Consider the following 18,430-nt stretch of genomic DNA (forward strand, 5'->3'; position numbering starts at 1 on the left):
CGTCAGTGTCATAAATTCCAAGGCAGGGTTCTTTTTTTCATACCTTTTATTTTTGCCGCCATCATTTCCAATGCAAGCGGGGGGCGCCCCAGCAGCCCCGAGCCGATTATTACAACTTGTAAAGACTCCCCCAATACCATCCCCCCCCCGCTCCCCTTATACGGTATAATGGCATTCAACATTTGTGTTATTGCCGAATGTTCAGTAAATATGCATTCAGCATTTTAAAATGAGCGACATCGCACATGGGGCAGGGTATCAGTTATGCCCTGTGTCTCCTGTGGGCAGTGATACTAGAGCCAATGCAGAATATGCCCTCTGTGTACCATCCATTTACCACTGCACATTTATTTCTTGGATTATCTAAATTGTGCTGTTATGTGGGAATGTAACGTGTGAGATCATGGAGCCCATTTATGGTGACATTGCTAACATAACACGTGAAATAGTGTTTTTATTACATTTTGCATTGTAAACATAATGCCCTTAGAAGTTTCACCTTAAGACTTCATACTAATGTAGATGTCTCCCACGTATACATGCAAGCAGTGGTAGATAACAGTGTGTACTTCTGGTACTTTTTATATACACCCCTCAACCCCACCTCCTGGTCTTTCACCTGCACAGAGTAGAGATTCCTATGATCCAGCTCAGCTGAAACAAATAAACTGCAGTTAAGGAAGTTGGGGGGGCTATTATTGCTAAACAGTGCACAGCACAGCGGAGTGACTGACTATGCAAGTATTTCCAACCACCAGCAAGCCGTTATATCTTTAAGGATGCACAGGATTGTCGACATATTCTATGCAATTGAGACCTTTGAAAACGGGCAGTTTTACAGCACCGATGAAAAACATGTGTTTATCTCTTTACTGCATTCAGGTCATCCACGATACTTTAATCAACTTTCCACTGGCCTGGATATCGTTGGTCTAGCAGGTGAATGGCTGACGGCGACTGCAAATACAAACATGTATGGGGTTTGTATTATATTCCATCCTGTTCTGAGATGATTGTAAATTCAATTTATTTCATTCTTGTCTTCAAAAACCTTTTGCAATCTGCCTTTGGTATCATATAATGAAAAATGTCCACAAGGTTTGTGGGGAGGTGAGGATTTCTTTGTCAACTAGATAGTTTTTAGATATTCGTTTCGTCATATGTTTGATAGGACGTGCCACCGTGTTGATGTAAACGTGAGCAGAGGTAAATATTAGATCGAGTAGGTGAGAAGGGGTTACCCATGACTGGATGGAATCTTCAGTTGCCCACAACGGGGACACACGCAGGGCGCATTGCATGCCTAAGGGTACTCTGCAATGCATTGAGGGGGTCGGGGAGGTGTAGTTCAATGTTGAGAGTCAGGTTCGGTGAGGGCTTTTCTGCGGAGCACTGTGTCCTGGTCAGACATGTTATTTGGATGATGCCTCCACAGGTAAAGCTTTTGTAGGGTTTTCTTGAGTGATGTTAGACTAGGTACAACCCTCACAGTAGGATATAGGACATTCCAGAGTTGACTGCTTTAGACTTCGATTGAATTCCTTCTGTGTTTGTTTCAGCTGAAGATGGTTAGGAGATTGGTCAGGCTGAAGGCAATCCAAGGAGCAATGACAATTGGCAGTAGGGAGCTAATCTCCAGTTTCTCCACTTAGTTATGTGGTATGCTTTATTAAGTTTTGGACACATTTTAAGGGCTTGGGGCTTTCTATACCTTTTTGGGGGGGCTCCCGCCTAGATGCTTTTACAAAAATCTAGGCAGGATATGATTAGAACTCATATTTTCCACATGGTGATTTGTATGGCAAAGCGAAAATACTTTCCTGACAATCATAAGATCATGGTTTGTATTCTTGAAGACAGCGTCAGTGTATGGAGTGAAGCAGCTGACAGTTTGATATGACCCCAACATGTTTTTCTTCCTTTGAAATTATTCGAGGTAGGTCCAGGGTTTTGTATCCATTGAATGATGTGAGCTTTGTGCACAATCAGTGGATTTTCCATGCTAGGTGCAGAACTGGATGCATTGCAGATATTCAGTGGTGCTTCTCAAGTTGTATTTTTTTACAGGTATAAGTGAAGCAGCACATTTTCTAAAAATTGGATTTTGAGCAGACGTGTCACTTCTGCCAAGGGTCATACATCCATGTTAAACAAAAGCAGGAATGAGATAGAATATTGGGGTTCTCCAAGTGTGGAGGAAGCTCTGCAGATCTTAATAGTGTATTACCAGTGGGTGATGAACGAGTGGATAAATTTGAATGCCAGATCTGATATCCTCATCCAGCCACTTACGAAGAATCTCATATTCTATTGTGTCAGAGGATGCTAAGAAATTCAACAAGATTGCAGCCACTGATATGTAAGTATGTCCGGATCTAGAGCATAGAGCAGTTCCCTGAATATGTCAATTACAGGTAATTTGTAACGCCTGAAGACTTGAAACGCGAGTCACTGTTAGTTAGACGATGGTTTGGATCTACACAGTATTGTAGTTGCTTTGTGGTCTCTCCTTCCATGATATAACTAGGATATGGGGAGTTAGATATGAATAGGTAATTCAAGCCTGTTGTTGGAATCTAGAGTGTGGTACCCACCTATTTGAATTTTTCCCAAACTATTCCTTTCTCCAGGAATTCATTTGTGCTCTCTGTGACATATGTGGCCAATGTACTGATGTGTTTTTTTTTAAAGAAATGAAACTGACCAGAGGTCTCTTGTGAGGTTTGAAGCTTTGATCATCTCTGCAAGAAAAACTATAGTGTAGCTGTGAGATTTGTTTATAATTATACACACTCAAAATGTGTTGTTTAGAATTCATCAAATATGCTTAGAACAGGGTCATCATTAAATTATTTAATTCTGCTCTTTATTTCTCAGTGCCATTATACTTTTATACAAGAATCAATTCATGTTTGGAAACAAATTCATTTATCTTTTTAGACAATACAACATTACATTTATACATATACATATACTGTGAGATTGGCAACATGGGAGGAAACACAGACAAAAGATTCAATGTATAACAAAAGGCTTTTATTAACAAAAATGTCAGGACGGAATGAGGCCTAACTTGCCCTATGCTAAGAAGGGATTTCTCTACCTAAAGAAACTAAGGAAAGTCTGTGTAATTATGTTCAACTGAAAATTCTATCTGAGTGCAAAACCTATCCTTGCCCTCACAACTAAGAAAAAACAATGTGTAGGGATGTCAACCATAAACTAAACCTCATTCCAAAAGTAAAGTTCTGAGCTATTTCCAGCTTGGGCATACCACTCAGCTTCTTTTCTCCAAATGTCAACAAGTTCATTACAATGTTCAATTTACCTTTTTTCGGACTCAACGCAATAAAGTTCCACACTTTTCTAAAGGTCAGGATACCCTTCCCCAAGTTTAATACAGTTCCAGTGCTGCACGTCTCTGGGTTTCCTTCCCCAAGTTCAATATCAAAAGATGATCCAAAAAGAAGTGTTTACAGAGAGTTTATGGGTATATGGACTATCCCCCTACGACACAGATCTCTCACTCTTGAAAAGGTATGCCTGTCGCACCTTTGGTGTACCATAAGGTATAGCTGCTTCTTCATCTTAAATGAATTCTGAATGTTGTACTCTTGTGTTGCGCCAGACACCCCAGAAAATACTCAACGCCTTATTGAAATCATTGGTCCTTTTTAATTTGGGTCTCATGGACCACATTTATTTGCATCCACATGCCCATCTATGTTGACACATGTTTTGGCCATGACGGCCTTTCTGAAAACCGGGATTTACGTTTCCAAACAAAAAATCCCTTACACATATATCACAACCCACTGTTTTTCATCAAACCTTGTATTCATTCATATTTGATGTTCCTCCAAGTCTTTTATCAGGGATGGTTCCCTTAGTCCTTCCTATTAGAGAAAGACTTGTAAAGCGTCCCATGTACAGAATTGGTCAATAAGGCTTTGAGTATTTTCTGGGGTGTCTGGCGCAACACAAGAGTACAAAATTGAGAATACAGAAAGAAGTATCTTGGAGCTTTGGTTTTGAATTTCAACAATTCTGTACAACTTGGGGTTCCTTTCCCCAAGTCTGGTACACACCAATGGTAGTTTTCCTTCTTCCATAACAGAAAACATCCTTGTTAGCATATATGGGTTCTCTGGTCTTGTTGCAGTTTTAGACCACACGGTCCACCCATCACAGGTCACACAACCAGGAATTTCCTGGTCTCCTTGAGTAGTTACATATTCAGCAAAACAAGTAGTTTCTCCAATGTAGCTCCACAACTTTAATATACAAGTGGTTTCTCAACCTTGACTCCAACTTTGCCCTCAGAGTCTTTCATTCAACTTAGTTTCCTAATTGCTTACAGTTAATTGTTCAATATTTAGCAGGTTTGTTCTTCCCTTTCATTCAGTATTCAATAGATGCAGGTTTTGCTTGTTTCATTCAGTTCAATATTGAATAAGTGTAGCTTGCATGTTTCATTCAATTCGGTATTCCAAAAATGCTGCTTTTCTTGGTTCATTCAATTCATTAATCAATAAATGCAACGTTGCTTCTTTCACACAATTCTGTATTCAATAAAGGCAACTTGGCATATTTCATTTGATTCGGTATTCAATAAAGGCAACTTTGCTTGTTTCATTCAGTTTGGTATTCAATAAAGGCAACTTTGCGTGTTTCATTCGATTCGGTATTCAATAAAGGCAACTTTGCCTGTTTGATTCAGTTCAGTATTCAATAAAGGCAACTTTACTTGTTCATTCTGTGTGGTATTCAATAAAGGCAACTTTAGTTGTTTCCGTGGGCCGCAACTACATTCACGATGTCTTATAGCGCTCAGGTGGTTCCAGTGTCCCCAACACTTACCCGTACCCGGCAGCTTCTCTCAACAATTTCTCCCCGAGGGGGAAAGCCTATTCACTGGGAGCTTCTCTTAGCACAATCTGGCTCTCGTACGCAGCTCTGTCTCCGCTTCTTGGCAGTGCCTGCTCCCCGCCTTCCCTTCTGTGGGATCTCTGTCCTGAAGAATCAAGCCAGCAGGACTCCCTGGGTTTTGTTTGGCTTCTCTCCCTTCTGCACGCTCCTTGTTATGTGCCTTCCTCTTTCTGTTCTTCTTTGTTTTTTTAATTTTTTTTTTGTTTTTTATTTTGGTCCAGATAAATTTGTTGAATTTATGTCCAGACTCCAATAGGTTTTTAATTTTGCAGGGCTATGTATTCCAATTCTTTAAGGTTGCAAGGAAAATAATCTACTGTTGTTGTGATTTGATTGATCTCATTAAGAACTGTCGTTTTGACGGTTGGGACAGCTTGGGGCATATCATCAGTGGGTATAAATGTAAATGTATTCTTTAACCCTGAGAACTTGACTACTTGTTCATATGTGCAGTTTTTAAAATGTTCTTGTGCTAAGTAACTGGCATCATTCAGTGTCACGTTTTAACCAATCTGTTGGTTGAATATGAATAAAGGAAAGGCCATCAATTAAAACGGTTAATTCTGGTGTTTTGAAATTTTTACCAGATAAATTACAAACTAGTGAGATTTCCAAGTTTTGGATTTCATTTCTTATCGCTGGTATCCCCTGAGTCTCATCCTGAAAATTCAAAGTATTCCCTGATTGAGGTAGCTGTTAAAGTCTGCATCCTGTGGTCTGCCCCTCAAGGGGATGCCTCCTCATAAACAGCCACGGGCCCCTATTCTGTCTTGGATATTCTGCTCGCTGCTTTGACTGCTCCTCAGTAGATGTGTCACTAAAACTCACCCAGTTTCTTTTTTTGATAGGTTCTTCCCCTATTCTGATTTCCCCCAATTTATTTCGTTGTAATCCCACGTTTATGTGGTAAGGTAGATGTCAGCAAAATCAGAAAACAGTTATTCACTTTTAAATTCTTTAATATCCTTGGCCACTTTATTAGATTGGGCAGTCCAGCAATTCCTTTAAGCAGCATTATAAATTACAGAAAGTGTGAGCACTAATGTTTAATGAAGTTTTAACCAGATAACTTTGAAGAGCAACTGTTTCCCTTCAAGCTAATCTCCACTCCATTGCATGAAGATCCTACCGTTGTTAGTGTGCAAGTGCTATTATAAAGAAACATCTTCCTAGAAATGTCTACTTGCCATTAAATTTGATTCCTGTCCATAAAGGACCAACAATCCCATTTGGGTTTGGGGCATAAATGCAGACAGAACCTCTCGCTAGTAAAAAAGTGATTAACTGATCAACAGCCATTCTATGAGTAGCATTGCATCTTTAATCCACCTGTATCACTGGCACAGTGAAGGGAATGGCATTCCTAAACTCCTTCCTATCCCCTCATCTTCTCAGGTATGTCACTGGTATTGTGTTGAGACAAGACAGCCCCCGCATCATTCTGAATGTGTTAGCAATGATTAACTAAGATCCATCATCATTCCCAACCACCTGCTGTGCTGGCACTGGGATCCAACTGCACTATACCTTTAGCCCCCCTGCCACACCGCAAACCTCTCAGTAGCATAACTGCAAGGATGAAAAGGTTTCTGGTATGTCAAAGTACTCTGCACATCAGCGTGTTTATTGTAAGCATGTCTATCGCTTTTCAGCTGACCATTTACTATGCTCATGAAGTTACGATCCATGTCAAAACACTCAAAGCCCAGACCAATGAGAAACAATGTGCCCAAGATGCTGATTCTAGTGTCAGGGTCCGAGAGAGTGTGAATGGTGTCAACACTGCCCACCAGTTAAGGACGCCCTACCTAATGTGCAGATAGGTGGGCAGCCACTTGAATGGCATTAGAAAATGCAGCTGTTCTCTTTGTTTTCACATTTGGCATAGCATATTAATTACCCTTAAGAGTATTTGGTAATTATATTTTGCAATGACTCCCACAACATACAGGTTTTTAGGTCAGGTTTGAGAGTGTATGGATGAAGCAAATCTGTTCTCCATGCTGGTTTTTATCTTTTGTGAGACAGGTATCTTTGGATCACCAGTGGCTGTCATCCTGACTCATCTGCTCTAGTTAGCCTTCCTTTGTCTGGGAAACTGGTCAACCCATGCATCGAAGATGTGGCGACTTTTAGGATGCTATTGCAGTGCATGTGCAAACAGTGCTGTACAACCATAGTCATATGTGATATTGTGCTCATTGTTTTGTTCAGAAACAGTAGTAACTGCAATAACAGTAGCGATTGAAGCCTATTCTGATTGCAGTCAAGCAGATAGGAGAGGGAGCTTGGGGTATTGATGGCCACACAGAGAAATTGGGCTGGCGAAATAGACTCATTGGGCTTCAAATTCTATGTGGGTTGCCATCCATTGTGAGATGACATATTGCCTTATATTCACATGTGTGCATACACCACCAATGCAGCTCCCTGTGTAGGGGTAGACCTTTAACCACCTTAAACCAAAACAGGCCCACCACTTAAGAAGTGAGTACACAGTTGTACATAAAGCAAGTTTATTGTACAGCTGTTTCCGGGAGCAGTTAGGTGGTGTTGCAGGACCAACAAATCCAAGTCTCAACAATTCAACATCAGTTGCCAGCTTATATACCTTTTGCAACATTTGTAAAACACTCCCCGGTACTTTATTACCATCCACCCCCCAAATTTGATTGGACAATCCTCTTCAAAGAAACCCCATCTTTCTCCAATTCTTCCATTTTCATTTGTCAGGCTCTTCATTATTATCTTCAGATCATATTCAAAACACGTCTTCTTGGGATTCATTGTAGTAGGTCCTGACGTCAGTACATGGTTAAACATTGGCATTGAAAACATAATTCATTGCTAGCAATAACTGGCTTAAGACTTTTAACTTTAAGAATGATTGCACTTGGCCCCGCTGACATATTTTAGGAAATGGAAGAAGATCTGCATAAACAGGATTTTCTTTGAAATACAGATTACGATCTCCATTCCCCAGACTCCTGGCACTTCTAAAAGACCTTCTAATTTGTACAGCTACATGCAGCCTCTGGTGACGTGGAAAAACACTTGATCGCCAAACCCTGGCCTCACGTCTCATGTTTATTAATACTGAAACAAATGACTACCCCCTCTAAAGATTCTAATACAAAGGGCGAGATAACATCTGTTTTCTGGCAGGGACTATAAACCTTGCCCTGTTCGTTACACTGCTTTACTTGGTGACTTATTCACTTTTGCATCAAGAATGTCCCTGCTACTTTATAATACATGTGGAACAGCTTAACCATGGAGCAAAGCACCTAATTGTGTGGATTACATCTGTGTTGCATTGCAGTTTTAATATTGTATCTTTCTATGTGCATGAAGATCTAATATATATAAACATTCTTAAATAATTGTAACACTAAAAGAAACATATCGCACCCATAATTGACTCCATTTGATACATATGTATTTGCAAAATTGCCCTAATTTGCTGCCATCCCCCTGTCTTTACTTTACTTTATTTAATTTTTATTGCTCACAATGTTACCCTGAGGTATGATGGTGCATACAGAAACAAACAGAACAAACAATAAGTAAAACATGAAACATAAAACAAAAAGATACAAAATATCAAAAAAACAGCACACACATTAGAGAGGCAGTGAGAGACTAGACTGCAAAAAATATAATGGTGACCTAGGGAGCTCAGATTACACATGGGGAAAAAGAGAAAATGGCAGTTGCTCCGGGGGACATCAAAGTATCAGTTTACAATTGGAGGATCCCATAGGAAGATATCTGCATGATCTAAGATAAGATGGTAATGTGCTGCGCCCGCAACCCACTAGGACACAATCCGTTGATTGTTGTGAACACCAGTCACCTAGGTCAATCCTACGATAACTTTTAAGGTCCGCCAATCTGACAACTCCAGGCCCAGTTCTTTGCCGTAGCCATGCTAACAACTTGTTTCATAATGCTTCCCTGGATTCTTTCCCCTCTGTCTTCTCAATATTGGTAATCACCAAGTTCCTTTGATCCATAACAAAGGATTGAATACACCGGTTAGTGATCTTGGCCATTTGTGACTTTCTCATATGCAGGCCCCGTTAGGTCGCAGGCTTCAAGTTGGAATTCGCCACTGTATTTTGTATAGCAGGAAGTTGATTGGATTTAGTATCAGACGGTTGGTAGGACTCTCGTGATTGCTCACCCGCCCGGCCAAAATCAAGCAAGGGCAAGGACAAACCTGCAGGAAAGACCTCTATAGGGGAGGTTTGGCAACACTGATGGACTCCATACTGGGAGAGGGAGGTTTGGGAAGATTTTTCAAGTCCTTTCTGCTCTGTTTGATTGGACTGCTGATTGGACTGCTGCGGGTAATACAGCATATTAGGGCTCACCGACTCCACCCATCTATAAAAGTCTACGAGGATTAAGCAGTCCACAAGATCCCACAGCGACTGTTCCTTCAAGAGTCTCCATGTTGCTGATGTCTTGGATTCTGCAAGCTCAATACCAGTTCTACCCACTGAGTTTACCCCGGTCTGTTCGTCTAATGGCAGAGCTTGAGTTAACCCGGTCTGAACACCCATTTGTTGAAGAACGACTTGTATATCGGTATCCTTTTTTATGGGGAAATACTCGTTTCTCCCTACCTGATCAGCATTGAGATTGCCTTCCTTTAAGTGTGAGTCCTTGAGCGTAGATGCCAGGGGACAAAGCACATTATCATCCTTCTTGAATTTGCTCCCTACATCTTTACTGATAGATAAGAGATTAGAGAATGTGAGTTGATCCTGCTTGAGCTTCATTCTCCTTTTGGTACTAAGAGCCAATACTCCGATATCCTGCTGCCATTGCTATGAGAGGCAGAGGCAGGTGACTGTAAGAGAAGTTCCTCCATGCACAATATAACAGAGTGGGGAATAGATGGACCCGGCCTCAAAATGGGAGAGAGTGCACTTGCTGCTTGCCTGGGCAGGACTATGTCCTTATTCTTGTCTGTTGAAATCTGCAGGCTCGTGACAAGCATAGTGCTCTGCGAGAGATTTGTCCAATACTAATAAGCAAATACAATCACAGAATGGAGTCAACCGGCGTTAAGCCTCTTACCCTCCTGTTGCACCCGTAACTAGGTGGGGCCCTACGCACTACACTGTCATCAATATGGTGTGTGCAACATGAATCCCTCGTAATCAAAGGGACCCTCTTTGATCACCCCTACACCTACCTTGTAGCTGTTGTACTCTCAGACACGTTGAACCGTGCACAATATGGTAGCCATTCCTACATGGTTTATGTCTTGCATTTCGACACCTGCCTGAGGTCCACAGAACCTGAAACAATTGTAGTTGATAAGAGGGAACCACCAGATGACACACTTCATTTCACCCAGGAGGGATGCTTGAGTGTTCACTGTTCATCCAACCTCCGCTCTGAAATCAACAGATTTTGCCAGAACCTTTCTTGTGCATGTTTACAAATAGTTAGTGTGTCTGCACGGGCTTCCACCTTGCCCCCCATCTTGAATGCAGCCACGGTCACCTGAAAGTGTGGTTGAAGGAAAGATGCCACAATGTATTCAGCTTTTCTTTAATGATTTCTATGTGGACCACCACAAATATGGATAGCAGTTGCCCCACTCACTGATAAGTTTCTTACTCCCTAAGGCTTTCATGTTCAGCATCCATTATAGACAGATTCATACCCAGCACCTATATAAATGGCAGGAATTCACTTGGAACTATATAGCTAAGACTGATATCATTGCTGCTCTCCACAAGTATCTAAAACAGAATTGATATTGTGCATGTTAAACCGCTGGGTTTGTCTAAAGCAGGCCCCATACATTAAAGGACCGTGACTGTATCTGTAGTCACATTTATCACTGCATTATTTGCAAAGGTGGTCAAGCTTTTTCAATGATCAATTCTTGTATGTTGGCACTGATATTCACTGAAGGTGGTATATCAGGGTGTGTGGTGTACTTGCAATATTTACATAACATTTTGAGAACATTTTCTAATTTGAGAGTAGCTATTGTGTGCCACAGAAAGCATGTCATGGGCAGATGGACAATCACAGTCAAAGTACATCACCTAGAGGTAAAGAAGATGTACAATGAGCGAGACATGGATTGTGTTCCCTGCAATAACATTGAAATTGTAGGCTGATGCCACAAATCCCAAGACTAGATTCTGAAGAGTTTGACTTTTTTGTAATTAGAAAGGATGCACATACTTTATATTTTTGTTGGTTGCTGGGGTCATGTCTGGATAAGTGAGGATCCACTTAAGTATAGGATTTATAAAGAATTACTGTTAATTTGCCCAATTCACCTTTTTACGTACAAGGTCTACAATTGACTTAGTTATCTTCATGTTGTATTGCATATTTGTAAGGTTATTTTAAAACACAAGATATCAATAATTAACTTTCTTCAAGCAGGAATTTTAATCTTTGCTATGACAACAGAGAGGTCATGATGGTCTGAGCTGTTGAACGGCAAAGGCACTGCAAACAAATGATAACATTAGCTGCATTTCGATCAACAATGATTATTTCAAACAAAATTATTTTGCATATATTCTTTCTCATACGTGAAAGAGGCATGACGAATCATATTAACCGTTCATTGTATGGTAAGCATTCATACGGTGTCGCAATTTTCCAGGACACAGTGCACCAGAATAGAAAATATGTGCAATTTTTACCCAGAAGCATGACCTAACCAAGTGGTCATTAGTGAATAGAAATAGAAAATATTTTTGGAAACACAAACAAAGTTATTGTTACATACCTTGTTACATAACCATGGTTACATTAAGTATCTTAAGTCCACATGTTCATTAAGCTCATCTGGATTTACACTGCCTGGTCTGTGTATCCACTTAATATTCTTTCAGATTATGAGTTGTACCACCACCAAGTTGGTCTTAAAAGATCTGTTCAATTACACAATATTCTAATTGTTGTTCAGAATTACTTCATATGTATGCTTATATTAATCTAATGTCAATGATTTGTTCATACAATGTGCAGGTAGTTTCCATGGCATTTACTAAGCCAAAGCTTCAGTTGATTGGATAGATCACATAATTCAGAACATGTTTATTCTATGTTCTTAATGGAACTTCTTGTTTTTTGTGTGGATGACCTATTGTCATGCTGTTGATTGCAGTATAACAATAGCTGCAGTTGAGGACCAGAAATCATCCCATTTTCTTCCGCGTTCTCTGCAATTTTTGGATAGTATGTGTACCAGCTCATAGCACGGGATCTCGTGTGCTTATTTTGCTCTAATAGACAATAATTTCTGGTTGGCAAAATAATTCAGGAATTTAGTAGTGCATCCACATTTCTTCACACACACCAGATCATTCGATGCTTTTGGCAGTTTTATTTTCCTTGAGAGATTTAGTGTGAGTAAAGCACACATTAGTACCAGCTGGTTTGAGTGATATTGTGAAATGGCATTTTGATTGGTGCTTTTTGCTACAAGGATTTAACAGGAAATGTCCTTCATTTTACTGTGCCAGTACCCAAGAAATGTATGCTGTTCTTACTGACTGTCACTTAAGCAATAAGACAGAGCCGGCTTTGGTCGGGCCTGTGACTTGCCCAGGGTCGTTACCAACCGATCCGGCCTGCCGGCAAGGGTCACTTCTCCCTCATCCTTCTGCGGATCTGTTTTCTCTCCTATCCTCTGGGGACCTGCAATTTTATTCTGCCAATGCCTTGATGCTTGCTGCCATTTATGGATCCAAGCAGACTCAACTTGGAGCTCGCTGCCTGCTGGAGATGCCTCTGTGCTAATTAGCACCGTGCGTACTGTGCAATGACTGACTGCATTTTCCACCCTGCACAGTGAGTGTGCGCCACGGCCATCACCTGTTGTTGTACTGCCTTACCACTGCTGCTGTGCAATTTGCACCTTCCAAGATGGCGGCCCGCAAAAATGCTCCTCTTTGTGTCCCACTGCTACAGCTGATGCTGTTGCGTGATTGGCCTCTGTTGTGCTGTTATTTGCCAATCCCTACACCGGCAGGTGGACGCCGTCCCCCCAACCCTCATGTCCCACCTTCTAAGGCCCCTGTTGGTTCCCTGTTCATTGCCTGAGCATGCAATGCCCCCTTCGAGCACTTCGAATATTCTCTCACCTGTGGCATGCCTCACCCATCAGCACTGAGCCCGCTGCTTCTACCTTACAAGACTGCCTAATTACAGATATTGATCTATTGAGGTAACACCAACGCCGAGAATGATAATGTTTTCATGGACATCTGTATTGAGGTGTGCTCTCCATCCGGCATCACCCTCCATCTGTATATATGCGCCTGGTCATTTGTTCTCACTTGCTCTACCTCTTCACATCATACTCTTCCTCTTTGCCCCCCCCCACCCTTTTCTATCTCTTCTTTCTCTTCCCCCCCACTGTTGGCCTGTTTTCTCGTCTGCTGACTCTTGCTCCCCTGCTTTATGGATGCATTGTCTGTCTATGTGTATCTTTCCTCTGTTCTCCCCTCCTCTCTCCCCCCCACTGTTGCTTCCTCCCCTTCCCCTTCCAGCACTATCTGAAATGTCGTCAGGCCTAGTACAAGTGCTGCTTGTTTTGTTCCTCTCCTCCTCCCCCCTCACCTTTTGTCTACTTTCTGATGTCGTCAGGCCTAGTACGGTAGCCACCTGTCTTTCATCATCTCCTTACCACCACCCCTCCCCTCCTTATCATTGTCAAAGCTCTTGCACTAGCTGAAATGTCACCAGGCCTAGTATGATAGTTATTTCACATTCTGATTGTATGATGGACTTGTAAGAATGCCACTGTATTTTCCCCTGTTCACTTCCTTACCTTGAAGCGCTTTGAAACACATTGTGTATAGGCACTATATAAATAAACTATCACATCATATCATATTAGCACCCTGGGTTTTCAATCCGGAAACCCAGGGTGCTGACATCAATGTAATTTTGTTTGAATGAATGGGAGGCGCTTGTGGCATCCCATTCAGTCAAACAAAACACTTACCTAAAATGGCCACCATGGAAATGGATGGTGAGGCTCTATGCAGAGCCACTCTTCCATTTCCATGGCGCCTGGCAGGGACACAGATGCAAAGGATGCAAAGAAATCAGGTAAGTGGGTTAGGGGGTTAGGGAGGGAATGGAACAGTGACTGGTGGGAAGAGGAGGGCAGGGGGGAGATGGAGGGGCAGCAGAGCAGCTTTTATAGTGTATAGTGGCTTGTATAGTGGGATCCAGCCAGCAATCCTAGCAACCTGATTGGCTGCCTCTGCCGAAAAGGCTGCTAATGTGAATTCCATGGCAAGATACTGTGAATTCAGTTCTTGCATGAAGGCCTTCAAACTCATTTTTGAACCATTCCAAAGGGTGATTATGTTACCATGGTAACTGTTCAATATAAAACAATAAAAAACTACTTTAAAACAATGCAGAAAAATTCAAAGAAATTTCAACGTGTTGGACTTTTTTAATTGGAAAACAATAGTCTATGGAAATCAGTGATCATGTATTATAAAGCTTTACTTTGTATTTGTGTTTGGACTTTATTTTATTTTTTTTAAACTTCTTTTTATTCATTTAACGTGGCAGCAAAAAACAGGCGAACATCGCCAGGCAGGTACAATACAAGTACAATAAATATGCAGTGCAGGCAAACAGGAGTTACATCGGAAATGAACACAGCCATCGGGCACTTTTATAACATAAACAAAAAAGTCAGGAAGCTATGATGGGGGCAAGAGCCCAGGTCGGTGGGGAGAGGTGGCTAGAGGAGACGTGGCCGGTGTCATATTCAGGGCTGACATATAAGATCGGAAACTGAGCCAGATATTCCTGGGCCTAGAGTGGGTAGGTTTGTAGGTGAGACCAGGCTTCCTCCGAGTTCGAGGCCCATGTGACCGCTCTTAGCCATTGGGCGTGCGTGGGAGGCAAGGGGTGAAGCCAACACAGTAGGATGGATCGGACGGCGAGAAGCATGCAGAGGCCAGCTTGTTTTTTGGAGTTCCGGGGGAGACCCAGGAGGTCATGAAAGAGGCATACCACCGGGGAGGGACTGATGGGTCGAGCATAGCCGACACCGTCGAGCAGACTGCCTCCCAAAACTGTGAAAGACGGGGACAGGACCAAATCATATGAATGTAATCGGCCGCATCCAGGCCGCACCTAGGGCAGCTAGAAGGGTGATCACTGGACATGCGGTGCAATCTGATCAGGGTGTAGTGGAACCTATGTAGGACTTTAAACTGTATCAGTTTGAAGCGGGAGTTGAAAGACACCCGGTGTATGCGATCACACAAGTGCGCCCAGCGCTCATCAGACATTTCGACACCAAGGTCCACCTCCCACGCCTGCCTCAGTTTAGTGAATTCTGGAATAGATCTGGATTGCAGCATAGTGTATAGTCTAGATATTTTACCTCTAGTGTGTGAGGGGGAGGTGAGTTCCTCGAGGATAGGGTCATCCGGTGGTAAAGCCGGGAACATCGGATAATTACGCTTAAGGGTCCTGCGAAGGGATAAATATTGGAGCCATACACTCCGGCCTCTCCTCAAGGGCAATGGGAGGTCGAGCCATTCGACAAATATTCCCTGATCGAACACATCCCGCAGCAACTCATATCCCGCCTCCGCCCAGCGTCGCACCATAGCCAATGGCACCCGTGGGACCCCCGGTAGGAAGTTCCAGAGAGGGAGGTTACCATGGAAGGTGTGAACAGTACCGGACCATTTCCATGTTTTTGCTAATGCCAGGGATGTGCAGGCGACCGGGCTCTGTGAGTCCAGCACCAGAGGGGTGGGTTGTATCACCAGGGAGCGAATGTCACGGTCACAGACCGCAAGTTTCTCGAGTCTGACATGTGGGGGGGGTCTGTTGCGTTAAACCAGTAGGATGTATATTGGATTTGGGATACCAGCCAGTATTTAAAGAAGTCAGGGGCACCAAAGCCCCCATAAGCCATAGGGGTAGATAAGGTATCCAGTTTAAGGCAGACCGCACCCGAATGCCAAAGGAAGGAATTGACCGTGCGAGTCAGTTCCCGGAAGAAACCACCCCCCGGCCACAGGGGGATATTGGCGAACTTGTAGAGTAACTGGGGCAACACCACCATTTTCAGCAGGCCTATCCTGCCTTCGAGGGATATTGGGAGTTTGTCCCAGGCTAGAACCTTAGATGACAAATGTGTGAGATACTTTTGATAGTTCTCGTTGAAAGTCAGCGCCTGATGGCGCATTATCTCGATCACCAGGTAGGTGAAAGTAGACTGGGCCCATGTAAACCCCTGGGTGTCAGGGAGGGGGAATGCATTCTGTAAGAGGGAAAAGCGTAGATTTCGAGCAATTCACCTTAAGGCCAGAGATTCGGCAAAATGTTTGACGTCTTCCAGTATTGGGGATAAGTTGACAGAGGGAGAGCGTATAAGTAACAAAGCGTCATCGGCATATAAAGACACTATGTCCACCTGGCCCGCCGTGCGGAGTCCTCTATGTGCGTGGAATTGACGGAGCATATCAGCGAAGGGCTCTATTGCTATGGCAAAGATCAAGGGAGGAAGGGGCATCCCTGTCTCGCCCCCCGGGCGATCCCAAAGAGGGGGGAGCAGCGGTCACCGGTACGGACCCTAGCCACGGGGTCAGAGTAGAGCAATCTGACCCAGGAGAGAAAAGAGGGACCAAACTTACAGCTCTCGAGGACCCGCCACAAATACCTCCATGAAACCGAGTCAAACGCCTTTTGCATGTCGAGCGTGGCCGCTACCGCATGTGTCTCGCGGTTTATTCTGTTAATTATATTAAAGAGACGCCTAAGGTTCAGGGAGGTAGAGCGACCGGGGATGAAGCCCCCCTGATCCGGGTGGATGACAGATGGCAAGAGGGGAGCCAACCGGAGTGCTAGTGCCTTAGCGAATATTTTGACATCGCAATTTATAAGTGAGAGCGTGCGGTATGAACCGCATTGTGAGGGGGATTTACCAGATTTAAGTAGTACCGTAATTGTGGCTTCACGGAGTGAGGGGGGAAATACCCCGGCTTCAACCGACTCCTCCCAGAGAGCCAACAGGTGAGGGAGCAATAGTTGTTTATAGCGCTTATAAAATTCAACTGGGATACCATCCGACCCAGGGGCCCTCCCCGAGGATAAGGAGTCCACCGTATCAGAGAGCTCCTCAAGCGTAAGTGGGGAATCAAGGGAACCCGTGGACTCCGGAGAGAGAGTCGTCAAAGGAAGGGTATCGAGGAAGGAGTCAATCTCTGCCGCTGGCACCTCATCAGAGTTGGAATATAGGGTTTCATAGAACGTGAAAAATTCAGTATTGATGTCCTGTGAGGTGACAGCCATAGAGCCGTCCGGTCTCTCAATCCCAAGTATATGCGGGGACCCCATCGCATGACGGATAAGTCTCGCCAGAAATCGGCCAGGGCGCTCACCCTCCCCGTATCTTCTCGCCATGCCAGGGTTATCCAAGAATTTTTGTTCACGCTCCGCCAGGGATCGGAACGTATCCAGCTCCACCCCGATATCAGCCAGGGTTCCCGGAGTGGAGTGAAGTGAACATTGAGCCTCAAGGGTCGATAATTTAGATTCGCTCTCTGCGAGGTTTCTACGGATCGATTTAAGAATACCGTTCTCCTTCGACAGCGCCATCCCTCTAATATAGACCTTGAAGGTCTCCCATAGAATGGCCTGCGATGTTACCGAGCCTGTGTTTGTCTCAAAGAACTCCTCGATGGATAGCTCGAGCTCAGAACAAAACTCTGGGTCTAGCAGGGAAAGAGGCTTCAGCCTCCAACGTCGGGTACAGCCCGGATCTGGCCCCCAATCCATGGTAATGGTCACAGGAGAGTGGTCAGACAGGGTCCTGGGGAGAATCTGTAGCTGTATGACATTCTTAACTAGAACATTGGAGATCACCCATCTGTCAATACGGGAATAAGAATCATGGACCGAAGAGTAGAAAGAATAAACGCGGGAATCCAGGTAAAAGAACCTCCATGCATCAACCATGACGAGACGGGGAAGGGACGATAGTGCAGCATAGGCTGCTCTAGAAAGTTGACGAGGTTTGGACCCAGACCTGTCGAGGGCTACATCGAAAATTGTGTTAAAATCCCCCCCCCCAGAGGATGGGGACAAGGGGGAAGCCATCGAGAAGGGACGAGACCTGTACATAGAAATCTGGATCATCTATATTGGGACATAAATGTTCAGCAGGACTATCTCCTTATTTTGAAGCGTAGCATGAAGCAGTACATATCTGCCCTGAGGGTCTATGTGTGAGGAGATGAGAGTGAACTTGTGACTCTTATGGATGAGGGTCATGACCCCTCAGCTTTGGGAAGAGAAATCGGTGGAGAATCTGTGGGGGCCCCATGATTTGGCAAATCTCATGCACTGTTCCGTGCGGGTATGTGTCTCCTGTAAGAAAAGAACCTTGGATCCATGCCGGTCAGCCAGTAGCTGTAGCTGCCTCATCTTTTTGTAGTTACCCAACCCCCGAACATTCCAG

General features: G+C 43.5%; 1 protein-coding gene across 3 annotated transcripts in view; it reads left to right on the forward strand.

Moving 5' to 3' along the window:
- Positions 1-18,430, forward strand: part of LOC138481461 (glutamate decarboxylase 1-like) — a 719,240-nt gene that overhangs the window by 308,348 nt on the left and 392,462 nt on the right. For all 3 annotated transcript variants that reach the window (XM_069613613.1, XM_069613614.1, XM_069613615.1), the window contains exon 4: positions 883-973. In XM_069613613.1, the coding sequence (XP_069469714.1) occupies positions 883-973 (91 nt within the window). The remainder of the gene's footprint in view (positions 1-882; positions 974-18,430) is intronic.

The sequence above is a fragment of the Ambystoma mexicanum genome, chromosome 5p, assembly GCF_040938575.1.
Source record: "Ambystoma mexicanum isolate Mex_15411 chromosome 5p, UKY_AmexF1_1, whole genome shotgun sequence".
NCBI lineage: Eukaryota > Metazoa > Chordata > Amphibia > Caudata > Ambystomatidae > Ambystoma > Ambystoma mexicanum.